The sequence below is a fragment of the Mesocricetus auratus genome, unplaced genomic scaffold (genome assembly GCF_017639785.1).
Source record: "Mesocricetus auratus isolate SY011 unplaced genomic scaffold, BCM_Maur_2.0 Super-Scaffold_100066, whole genome shotgun sequence".
Taxonomy (NCBI): Eukaryota; Metazoa; Chordata; class Mammalia; order Rodentia; family Cricetidae; genus Mesocricetus; species Mesocricetus auratus.
Window position 1 is genome coordinate 750,745 of NW_024429235.1, and position 13,406 is coordinate 764,150.

Below are 13,406 nucleotides of genomic sequence, written 5' to 3' on the forward strand. Positions count from 1 at the left end.
CATCTGTGTTTCTAACACTATCCTAGAGTAGACAACAATTTCACATATGACACCTTATATCCAGAAGAGATGCCCAAACTCACAATTAAACTGAAGCCACATAACCACTAGTGAAACAATCCAGGATTTCTTCATTCTCTCTTCACTGAGGATCCAGAGTTTAAGCCCAGAAAAAATTAGTTTCACATTTCTAATGTTTCACCTTCAGGAAACTTCAAGATACTGTGCCTCCAAGTAGGAAAATAGAGCTCTTTTCAACACCCTTGTTTTACCAGCAAAACCCTCCCCTCAAACTCTCTCACTCAAAACCACTTCAGAGGTCACCCATGTCTCTGGGAAGAGACTGCCAACTTGTGGATACTGACAGTGACAAAAGATGTTCTAAAAATATGCACCTGTCTTTTTTATTTTTAAACAATCCTATTTTACATGCCAATTCCAGTTCCCTCTCCCTGCTCTCCTCCCACTCTCTCTACCTTCCCCCACCTCATCCCCCATCCATTATTGGAGAGCATGAAGCCTCCCATGGGGAATTAATAAATCTGCCACATATCTTGAGCCAGGACCAAGGTTCTTCGTTCTGTATCTTGTCAAAGCAAGGTATCCATAAGTGATAGGTTCCAAAAAGCCTGTACATGCACTAGGGATAAATACTAGTTCCACTGCTAGTTGCCCCACAAACTGTACAAGCCACCCAGCTGTCACCCACATTCAGAGAGCCTAGTTTGGTCTCATGCAGGTGCCCCAGCTGTTAGTCCAGAGTCAGTGAGCACCCTCTTGCTCTGGTCAGCTGTTTCTGTGAATTTCCCCAACAAGGTCTTAACCCTTTGCTCATATTATCGCTCTTCCCTCTCTACAACTGGGCTCTAGCAGTTAATCCCAGTGCTAAATTGTGGAACTCTGCAATTGCTTCCATCAGTTATTGGATGAAGTCTCTATGATGGCGCTTAAGGTAGTCATCAATCTGATTACAAGGGAAGGACAGTTAAGAGACCTCTCCACTATTGCTTAGATTCTTAGCTGGGGTCATCCTTATGCATTCCTGGGAATTTTCTTAGTGCAAGGTTTCTCGATAATCCCATAATGGCTCCCTCTATTAAGGTATTCTTGTGCCTTGCTCTCCCTCTCTGTCCTTCACCCAACTAAATCCTACTGGTACCTCATGTTCTTCTCCTCCATTCCCCTCCTCCTCTCCCCACTCTCCTATCACCCTCCGACTTCCTGTATGCTCCCAGTTTACTCAGGAGATCTTTCTTTTTTCCCTTTCTGAGGTGGGGGATCTATGAATGTCTCTCTTAGGGACTTCCTAGTTCCCTGGTTTATCTGAAGTTGTATACTGAAGGCTGGTCATCCTTTGTTTTATTTCTATGAGTGAGTACATATCATGTTTGTCTTTCTGTGTCTGGGTTACCTAACTCAGCATGTTTTTTTTTAGTTCCAGTCATTTGCCTGCAAATTTCAAGAGGTCATTTATTTTTATCACTGAGTAGTACTCCATTATGTAAATGTACATTTTCTTTATCCATTCTTCAGGTGAGGAGCATCTAGGTTGCTTCTAGGTTCTTGCTATTACAAATAATGTTGCTATGTACATATTTGAACAAATGTCCTTGTGGTATGAGTGGTATTGCTCTATGGCACTTTTAGGAGATGTAGCCTTGTTGGAAGAAGTAATCACCAAAGAAACATTGTCCTGCAGCAGATAGAAACAAATGCAGAGACCTACAGGCAAACATTATGCACAGAATGAGATACCTTGCAACACTCAGCCAAAAGTGAGATGTGTCCATCACATCTTTCTACTCAGGGATTAGGCAGTAGGATGCAGCAAGACTATTAGAGCCAGAAGGGATGGAGGACACCAAGAAAGCAAGGCCCTCTAAATCAACATGATTAAAGAATATATGAACTCAGAGATACTGAGACAGTATGTACTGGACACTCATGGATGTCCAACAGTTCCTTAGGGTATATATTATGGTTTCCAGTTTATACTTTTTATGGGATTCCTGTATGTACAAACAAGTGGTTCTCTGTTTCTTGTGCCTTGTTTGGGCTTTTTCCTTTGTTTGGTTTGTCTTGTCCAACTCTAACATGTTAGTATAGTTGAATGTTTTTCTGTGCTTTGCCCAGTCCTTCTGGACCAGTTTCTCTGGAACAGACTGAAAGCTTACATTGATGAACATGGATGAAGCAGACATCAAAAAGTTAACTAGGAATGGCATGCGTCTTTTAAAACTTCAAAATGTACCTCCAGTGGCTTCCTGCAGTAAACACTCACCTCCTGATTTTTCCCAAATAACTCCACCAACTGGTAACCAAGCATTCAAATATGTGAGCCTCTCCCATTCAAACCATCATACTTACAAAACAAGGTTCAACTATGACTAAGAAATTACAAGAAAACAAAATAAAGAAAAAGAAAGAAGGAACTTTATGATTTTATTCTGGTAGAGAAAGAGAAACAAACTTGTTAAATGGCAAGGGAAGTTCCTTGTCCCTTAATGCTGTGGAAGGGTGTGCAATAATTGTCTTTTGTTCTTGATCAATTATTATAGTGCAGAAAAATAAAAATAGTCAGCTCTTTTGAATCTTTTGTACAGTACACATTTTATTGTGTTTGCCAATAACGACTACTCTACCACTTCTGAGTTAAGGCATCAGAATACAACCTAGAAGTATAAGGTATTGTCTTAGATAGGGATACAATTGCTAAGATGAAACACCATGATCAAAGGAACTTGGAAAGGAAAGGATATATTTGAATTTTATAGGATTTTCACCACCAGAGAAGAATAAGGACACACAACACAGTGTGAATTGAAACCAGACTGGTTTCAGAGGCACGAACTCAGTGGCCAGAGAACCTGCAGCCTCTTAGCTTGTGTTCAGTCCCCCTGCAGTTTCTGTCACTGGGTCACCCACAGCACAGTAGTACTCAGGCGAGACTGACACTTGAACTGAGGCTTTTTGCAAGTGAAAGGAGTTGGATCCTCTATCATATGTTGCTTCAAAACCTCTGCTGCTTCCCTTCTTGCCAGCTGTAAGGACTTTCATGAGGAGCTGTAGTCTTTCTCCAGGTATTGAACATAACAGAAAAGAGCTGGTACCCTATGCTTGTGATTGAATACGTGCAAATTATTGTCAGGAACTTGCCTTCTGAGATGGTCACTTGGGCTCCTGCTTGAGTCACAGACTCTCCATGTGTCCTTCCTAGAAAGCAAGGAGAGTAAGAATGGGAGATTCAGTTCTGTGTCACCTTGCGGATAACTCTCGCTCTTAGATATAAGGTTAAACTTTCCAGTTTAAATCACTTTCCTTACCGAGTATGAGGAGTATAGCAGTCATGAAGCCTTGGGAAGAGTTCATCTTTAGTGTCATCTAGAAAATGGTCTTGAAGCTTAACATGAAGTGTTAAGTGTCATCCCAGTTATGAAACATTTACAAGACTACAATCACTTTCTGATTTGTGTATTTATGGAACATTGGTTACACTTACAGAAGGAGAAATAATACTTCATTGATCACACATGATTCTTTGCCTCAGTTGTACAAGCAGAATTCCTGTGAGGTCACAGCTCTTCTTGCTCCAGCCATTCTCAGTGAGCTCCAGAAAGGAAATGCTTTGGTGACACAGCCTGCTTCCCATGATAGTCTGTCTCAAATTAGCAGAAAACATGAGGAATGAGAGGCTGCAGACTTGTTTTCTCTCTTCATTTTTTAATTTAAGTTTGATTCACATGTAAATCCCAGATCCCTACCCCTCTTCTCCTCCCCATTGCTCTGCAACAGGTCCCCCAGTCCTCCACCCAATCTCCACTCTGATCCCCAGGGAGGTGAGAAACTCCATGGTGGATATCCAGTAACTGTCATTTCATCCAGGGTAGGGTCTAGGTCCTCCTTCAAGAGCCCAGACTAATAGAGCATCCCTCATTGTGTGATGGGCACTCAAAATCTGTTTGTATGCCAGAGATAAATACTACCCAAGGCCCTGTAGATTACCTAGGCCTCCTCACTGGCCCCCACATTCAGGGGGTCTGGGCCAATCCAATGCTTTCCACACAGCCATGAATCCGGGGTCCAAGAGATCCCCCCTGTTCAGGTCACCTGTTTCTGTGGGTCAGACCAGCCCAGTCTCAACTCCTTTTCCCATCAGTTCTCCCTTTCTGACACTGGATTCCAGGAGATCATTTTGAGGCTGCAGACTTTTATGCAGCCCTTGCAACTGCATAAGATTCCTCATCCAAATTCCCTCTATAAACTTCAAGTGTTCCTCTCCTTACTTGCAGACCCCCATGAAGGAGTGCCTGTCTTTCACTGTTTGAAGTGGTCTCATCTGTTAAGGTCAGACTCTTGTCCCTATCCTGCCTTCTGTCTCTTTACTCTGTGCTCCAAATGTAACAAAGTGGCCAAGAGCTGGAGTATGTATGGCATCCTACTTACCCTTCCGGTTTCTATGGCAACACATTCTGATCATGATCACTTAATAGGAAGAGGATTCATTTGACCTAACACTGCCAGGTTACAGACCATCATAGCATGGAAGTAACAGCAACAGAAGCCTTAGTTAAGTTGTCATATCACATCCACCATCAGGAAGAAAGAGCACAGAATGCTTCCATGCCATGCTGTACTCACTGTCTCCATTTCACTCAGTGGGCAGGACGGCTCTGGAAAAAGTGTCCATGGTCAGGCTGTTTCCCCTTACAGTGATTATCTAAAACTGCCACAGAGGCTCACAGGCCAGCCTAATCCAAATGAGTCCTTATTGAGATTCTCTTCACGGTGATTCTGCCCTGATCAAGTTGACTGACATCACAGGTGGAGAGTGCATCTGAGGCTCTTGAGGAGGTGAGTGCAGCAGTTACACTTCCTAACACAACCTGCAGTCTGAAGCAGGAAGAAGCCCACACGTCTCCCCAGAGTGCACACTACATAGGCATACACTGCAGTCATTGTTTATGTGGAACTGAGATGTATCTTCAAGTCTCCTGGAGACAACCAGTCATTAGAAAACATCAGGGAAGTCTACAAAACAACCATTAGGGAAGCAAGCATTTCTCAGGAATCATTGCATGATTTTAGCCTGCTATGTTACTTTTCCTGGAAGCTGTGAGCAAATGCCTATATACTATAGATAGAGGACCAATGACAGACCAAAGTAGTGATTGCAGAGAAGTCCATCTAGGAGAACTAATAATTTTATTTAGGTTTCTTACAGGAGCATGGATGATCAAAAGTCACTCAGCTATAGTCCTCCCCAGCATCTTACAGGTTTGTGTTCAGCTCCCCCTGCAGCCCCAGACACTGTGCACCCAGAGCACAAAAGTACACAGCCGAGTCACTCAGGTTCACAGAGGCTTTCTTCAGGTGGAAGGAAGAGTCACTCTTCCTAAACTCAGCCTCAAAGCCATTCAAGCCATGAACCATGGGTTCTCCGGAATAATACTTGAGGAGCAACTGGAGGCTGTGACCATGGCGCTGCATGTACCAGAAGAGGTAAGTAGTTCCACCATAGGAATAGTTGCATCTGAGCTCCACTGAGTCTCCTTCGAAGACGGTGACATGGGCATCACCCTGGGACACTGACTGTGCTTGGATGTGTCCTGCAAAATCAATGATAAATCAATAAATGTGATGCAAACTTGATGGAAAAAGAATGTTATTGCTAAAATTCAAGTGAGAAAAACACTTTTTTTGGGTGCATCTACAAATAATAAGGATGTTTTATCACCAAGGAAAAAATGCATCCCCAGAAACAAGATGAGGACAGGAAGCATGGCTGAGCGCTGCGAAGAATACTTCTGCTGCTTTTCTGGAAAATATTGGCACATGAAGTTCTAAGTTCTTGAAGACAAAGGCACTAAGTTGACTATACACCTTCCTTGTTTAGATAAAATTCTAATATAAAATAACACTGCAGAAGTGGTCCTGGTCCTGGGAAGTTTCTAACCTCTTGCTGTCTTTACTTCTTCACTTAACAGATGTTCTAAGAACTCAGACAGATGCATGTAACACCTACAGACACAGAAGTGGCTACTATGTGCAACATTGCCCTCTTGCGGCCAGTGCAGGATAAAGACTGTGAAGCAAATCAATGTGTTCTTTTTGTCTAGAGCAGACCTCATGTTTCTAAGCTAATCTGAACTGTGTTGACTCCTAACCTAATGGAAAATAGGCCATGCAAAGTGGAAGAGTAATTTTCTTTCAAAAAAGAGTTCACATAATAAAACTAGCAAATTTGGAGGCCATTACCATTTGAATATAAAAGCATAAGTTGCAAGCAGCCCTGCTCTCTGAAATAGGCAAAACTAGGAAACTGAATCTTTTTTTTTAATTTATTTTTCAGTTTAAATTTAGATAAGAAACAAGGTTGCTTCACAAGTCAGTTCCAGGTCCCTCTCCCTTTCCCTCCCCTCCCCCCGTGCCCTTCCCCTAATCCCCCCATCATCCCCTCATTTCCCCAGGGAGGGTGAGGCCCTCCATGGGGGTGTCCATAGTTTGTCATTTCATATAGGGCAGGGCCTAGACCCTTCCCCAAGAGTTCAATGTGAGAGTGCACCTCACATTGTTCGGATGGGAGTCCAAAGTCCGTGTGTATACTTGGGATGGGTACTGATCTGCTGCCCAAGGCTCAATAGATTACCTAGGCCTCCTCACTGACACTCACATTCAGGGGGTCTTGATCAGTCCCATGCTGGATTCCCAGGCTGATGCCTGGGATTCAAGAGTTAACCTTTGTCAGGTCAACTGTTTCTGGGGGTTAAACCAGACCAGTCTTAATCCCTTTGATCATCAGTCCTCCCTCTCTGTTATTGGCTTTCTTGAGTTCAGATCTGTGCTTAATCGAGGGAGTCTGCCTCTTCTTCTATCGCGTGGGAGGCCGGGCCTGGCCGCCACGGGGACTGCAGCTCCCCAAACTTTGGCAAGTTGCAGGCTTTGGCAATGCGCGGCGCGGCTGCGGAAGGAGCCGCCCCTCGACGCCGCTGTCCCCTCCAGGTCCCGGCCTGGCCCAGCATCGGCTGGGCTCAAAGTTTGCGGCTGCCCCTGCGCCCCGCGCCCGATGTATGGGTGATATACTGCGGAGGAGGCAGGGTGAGGGACGGCCATATTTGCCAGCGCTGCCCAAGCCGGCGACAACAAAAAGTGCGCGGGCGCCCAGTGGGCGCTCGGACGGGGGGCGGGAACGTGGGGCCGCCCGGCCCGGGCCTCGGCCTTGCCGCTGCTGCCGCTGAGCTCCCGGCCTGGCCCGGCTCTGCCCTTCGCGCCCACCGCCCGCGGGGATGTAGTACAAGCCGAACTTGACCGCGCACATGCCCGCCGCCGCCCTCAACGCCAGAAGTGTCCACTCACCATCACCATCTACTAGCATGGCGACATCCTCCCAATATCGCCAGCTGCTGAGTGACTACGGGCCACCGTCACTAGGCTACACTCAGGGAAACTTAATCTTTAAAGTGTGTTTTATTGAATACAGGAAGCCAGGGGGAAAATCTGCCTTCCAACCATTTTCTCATTAGTATTTTTGTAGAGATCTAGAAGAGCAGAAATCAATTTGAAGTTCAGTTTAATCTTCTGGCCAGATGGTTCTTGAATCTGAGATGTCCTTTCCATTTTCCTCTTTCCCCAGTCTCTCTCTCCCTCTCCCCCATTGCTCCATCACCTCTCTGCCCGCACCCTTGCTTAACTGAGAACAAACAAATCTTTAGCAGCACGAATGCTGGAGATTCCTTCTTACAGAAGAAGTTTACAATGCTCTTGCAACTCATATGTAGAGCCCTCTCACTGTGCCCCAACCACAGCCATTACTTTTGCAGACACACTGAGGTCAAATGCCCTTGCCTGGACTTTATAAGCCTTTGCTGGCAGTGAACATTCAATCAAGGAACATTCCGCTAGCATATAAAGATAATGACTTTGGTGAAATGAAAGAAAAGAAAAAGACACGTGGAAATTAGTAGTCTAAATGTGATTCCTTGCCTTTAAAAATGAAACCAATTCATCAATTTCAAGTAGAATTGTGAAGATTCGGTAACTTTAGATAAGCAGTAATCATAGCAATATGGAGAAAAGACAGAAAAATCCCATCATCACTCAGGTTTGATAATCCTGGAATGACACACCATCAAAAAAAATAGCCTGGAATTTCTGCAGATGGAACTAGGGTGACTAATGGAGGTGCTTATCACACACACACACACACACACACACACACACACACACACACACACACACCTTGAAAGAATAAAAGAAAATTTACATGAAACATGGACTCCTAAGGGGGAGCAGCAATGAAGCACAGCACAGAGAAACAGAAACCACGAGAACTTCTTGACGTAGACACATTTGTTTTAAGTTTTAAGTGGGTGGATGTTGGGTAGGCTAATAAAGGTAGTGTTGGCTGTGATCAATAGCCATGCCATTCTGAAAGAGAAGTTTTTCTTCCCCCTTAAACTTTAAGACACTTGGGGCGAAAAGAAGATTAGATGTTAAGTCAAAACCAGTGGAGCTGTGAGATAGAGGAGTCATTTTACAATGAATAAAGTGTCCCTGGTCCAGAGGAGATGATATTCTCTGTGTATGCACTTAATAAGAGAGTCATAAAATTCATGGAGCAGAAGCTGAGAACATTAAAATAAGGTAAATCTATAATCAGAGTTGTAAAGTACAATGGTCACTTCCTAGTAGCTAATATGACAAGAAAAAAAGTGGCCTAGATTAGAGCAACTGATTCGACCAAATTGACTCCTGTACTGCCATTACACTCGCCAATGCAGTGGATGTTTTATCGGTGGACAAGCAGTGTTCTCTTAGACAGTTCATACAGTCAGAGAGTTCAAAATACAGCAGTGAACCTGTAGGGATTAAAACTACATGATTTATTTGCTGGCCAAAAAATAATGTAGAAGTTACATAGCAAATGGCGATTATTGAAATAAATATGTGAAATGAATTTCTTGAAACAGAAAATTATCTATTATTAATGCAAATTTATTCTTTCCTTATGCTCAGTATTAGCATGGTCTTTAGATATTTCCTACTTTCAGTCTGTATTTGTCAGTAAAAGGTCATTTTTTTAAAGAATGATGTGAGTTTCATGGTGGGGTTATAGAATCACTTTATGGTTCTTCCCTTTTGATTGAAATTCTTTGAGGCTTATATTTCATGTAATTACTTAGGATCTCACTTGATACTTGATTTGCTTTTGAAGGAATTTGTTGTTGCTTTTCCACTTACTCATTATTCTAGTATTCCTTTTTTTCTGATTTTTTGGATTTGTATGATATTCTAATTAAGACAATATTAGTATCAGCAATTTTCATTGTCATTTAAAAAACCAATGCTTTATATATGTATATATATGTATACACACACACACACTTTTCTGTAAGTTGTTGGTCAAGAAGGTCACAAAGGACACTAAAAATTGAAACCCACCCCAATTCTATAGTGTTGAGCTCCATCCACATCACATTGCATTCCTGGGAAGAGGTGAGACAATCTTGAAGAACTCCTCTGAGAATGCATATACAAATGTTCAAGAAAATAACTCATCTTCGACACTCACACAGATACACTTGATATATCAGACACATCTGAAATTGAAATGAAGTTGATTCATAAAATAAAGATCATAGAATTCTTCAGTGTCTTACATTTCAATTTACATAGCATAATTCATGGAGATCCATGACATGTTAGGTCCTGGCCTAGCAAGTTTCTTACTTGGGAAATCACCATATTGCAATGTTACATTGGAACATTGGGAGGTACTGAAAATAGAATATAAACACTAGAATACACTGAAAAAATAGAAGTTAAAACCACTCTACTGCGCAATTGCCCTGATGGCACATTTTCTCAGTCCACTCCTCATAATATTTCTACAGTGCAGTGAGGGACACATGTAGACACAATTTGACTTAGCAGGAAGAAATGTCCTCCCACATGTGTATCAATGCCAAGCTGGGTTCCCAAAGTATATCACAAATTCTCCAGGCCTGAGCATGCAACTTTTTTTTCATTTTGGTTTTACGAGACAGGGTCTTTCTGTATTGTTTGGGAGGCTGTCGATTGATCCAGCCCAACCTCGAACTCCCAGAGGTCCACCTGCCTCTGCCTCCCAAGTGCAGGGATTAAAGGCATGCGCCACCAACAACCGGCTCTTTTCTTTTTCTTTAAGTAGTGCATTGCAGTTTATTTTTTATTTAAATAACACTTTTTAATTTATTTTACATACCAATCCCTCCTCTCCTTCCCTCCCCTGCTTTGCCCCATTTACTCCCCCTTCCTATCCACTTCTCCATCTTCTTTCAGAAAGAGACAGGCTTCCCATAGGCTTGAACAAAGCATGACACATCAAGTTGAGGCAAGTCCCAGCTCCTCAATTTACCTGAATTATCATCTAGGCAGGGCAGATAATCAAGCATGGGAAATAGGTTACCAAAAGCGAGCTAAGCACCAGGGAGAAGTCCTGCTCTCACTGTCAGAAGTCTTACTGAGAGTCCAAGCTACAGGACAGTAACACACATGCAAAGGACCTAGTTCAGCACCATGCAGGCTCCCTGACTGTTGGGCCAGTGTCCATGAGCTCCCTCGAGTTGGAGTCAGCTGTCTCTGAGGGTTCCCCCATCTTGACCTCTTGGTTGTGAGCATTTTTCATTTCAACTTCAAACAAACCTAGGAGAGCAGCATATGTAACAAGGGCCAGTTTTCCTGAATCTTTTCTGTCATGATTTCCACACCAGGAATTTTAGTTCAGTTCATGGATGGATGCTTCTATTAGTCTAGTCTTTTTCATAATTGGATACAAGTACACTGCAGGGCAGCAATGGAGCCAGTGCAAACATCACAAATGTGTTAACTGGACACAAGATGGCAGTGTTTCAGCGAGGCACTACTTCTGCCTTAACAGGGAGCATGCTAGAGACTGATCTCAATAAATACTAAAGATGAATAGATGTAGACATTTTCACAACGTGGTGACCCTGGACTGAATACATACTGCATGGGACTGTAAATCTCATCGGGAATCTGTGACTGTCTGCTCATGGTCAGATAAACACACTGTTTTGCTTAATGATCACAGTAACGAATTACATTTTAAACATGAATCTCATTAATAAGCAGGAAAGAATATTAAGCAAGTTCACACAATCTCAGAAGCAAAAAAAAAGTTGTCCTTCAATGTCATAGCCCTATGTAGTAGTCACACATTTCAGGGCCAATCTGTAGTAAGCCGCATTTGTGGGCCTTCAGTAGGACCCAGCCAACTTGCCAGGTCGTACCTGAGAGGGGGAGTGTTGATTTAAAAACCGTAGGTAAAGATGCTTAAGAAAGGGACTGAGACAAAAGACGGAGTTGGGAGGGTAATCCAGCGAATCCTGGACACCTCACGTTTGTTCTTCAACATTCTCAAAAAGGGGACATGGGAGAAGAATTCTTTATCATAAATAAAGAACAGCAGACTGTCTTTCCTTAACACTCCAAGTATTTGGTAACTACCTTTAGACTCACTTTACCCTTATAATTATCCTTCTTTGTATCGCCATAATTTCCAAGTTATAGCTCATCTGTGTACTGACATCATCCAACCTTTCTTCCTGAATGTTAGCTTAGCAGACTTTCATGGAGATCATGCTCTATCTATATGCAGAGACAACAACTTTAGAGACTCCACCCATGTGCTTTGGCTACACAAATCTAACCCTTCTAGAGTCTTTTTTTCTGTAACTCTCGTGATTCTATGTCTCTGGTTATGACTAAAAGAAACATAAGGGGTAAGAGCCAAGTAAGTGATTTTCATTTCTTGTCACTACATTCAAGTTTGTCACTAAGCTCAAATTTGTGCTCTAAACAAAAGTGAAATGAATACTTTAAATTATGATGGTGTGAGCTATTCACCTTTAGGATTATTTACACGTCTTCTCTATGTTCTGTCTTTTGAGTCAAATACTCAAGACAATATTTGAAGAAAGTTTATTCTAACTTCTGTTTCCAGAGTGATGGAAGGATATTTTACTTGTGAAGAAGTCCTCTGATCCAGACAACAGCTACAGCAGACATAATCACCCACTTGTCTGCATCTGGAGGTGAGCATCTGAGTGGGTCCCTGCAGCAGGTGCCAACTCACAGGGAGCTCATGGATTTTGTTCAGCTTTCCCTGTCACTCCTATGTTCCCGGAGAGCACAGAAATACTTTGCTGAATACTCTCGCTTAATGGGAGGGTAAAGATGATACAGTTGGCTGATTTCTGGAAATAGAATGTCAAATATTCTTTGCATCCCAACCAGAAGTCTGACAAATTAAGGAAAATCTTCTCTCCACTGGGACCTTGCTTATCCCAATAAAAAGTAGGAAGTGGTCTCCCTTGACTCCTATGAACAGTCCAGGGTGGCTGCTTCCCATGCCTGTCTGGAGCCAAAGGATGGACTTGAGTCATTTTCTGGACCACAGTGGATCCATTGGAAACAAGAACACAGTTGACTCTGTAAGACAGCAGACACTGTGACATTTGGGATAAGAAGGACCCAAAGACAAATCCAACCGAAGTCACAGTTTGCTTCTTTTCTCCAGATCATTTTCTGCTAGATCCATGTGAAGCTCTCTATGCTAGGATAAAGGCTTCCTGCTTAATATTCCCTACTGTATGGGGAATCATCTATAGCAGAAAAGGACAAGGCCACAAGCACACACAGCAACCTGGGAGGAAGCATGTGACACATACCCCTCTACACAAATGTGTCTGCTGTGATCAGTCTCTGGTTTCCGTGTTTTAAGTGATTCCCAGGGTATATACATACTCCTTAGGCGGTTTGTATTTTTTTTGTTTTTCTTCATATTTTTGAGATTATGATTTCAAAAATTCCCTCTTCCCTTTCCTCTTTGCAAACACGAACATATACATCTCCCTATCATTTTCAAATTCATGGTTTCTCATTTTATTAATTGCAAACATATGCACATATGAGCCTGTGTATATGTGTGTGCTTATATATGTTCATGCATATATATGCATATGCATATATATTCCTAAATATAATCTGCTCAGTCTATATAAAGCTACTTGCATGTTTGTTTTCTGGGCTGATAATTTAGCATTTGTTAGGACTTAAGGAAAGCCCCAAGCCCACCCACTAAGTTCAAGCTGACAGCCTGGCAGCTCAGAAGGATTGCTGGCAGATCCTTTCTTCCGTACTCAGGAAGTGTGAGAAGGGTTTCTGTCTGCCAGTAAGAGCCACTTTCTATTTCCCTTCCTCTGACTGATGTGGCATCTTAACCTCGGCTTTCATAGAAGAGAGTTAGGTAGCTTTCCACAAGATTTCTCATCAAGGAGATCAAACTCTACAGAAGCCTAAAAAATCTGGCCTCAGTAAGAATACAGGATGGAGAAACCGATTCACTG

At 42.7% G+C, this 13,406-nt stretch overlaps 1 gene segment (V, D, J or C); it reads right to left on the minus strand.

The window, feature by feature from the left end:
• Positions 1-5,268: 5,268 nt before the first annotated feature.
• Positions 5,269-5,780, minus strand: LOC121136332. The segment is given in 2 exon segments: positions 5,269-5,606; positions 5,735-5,780. Coding segments are annotated over 2 exon segments (384 nt in total).
• Positions 5,781-13,406: the final 7,626 nt, after the last annotated feature.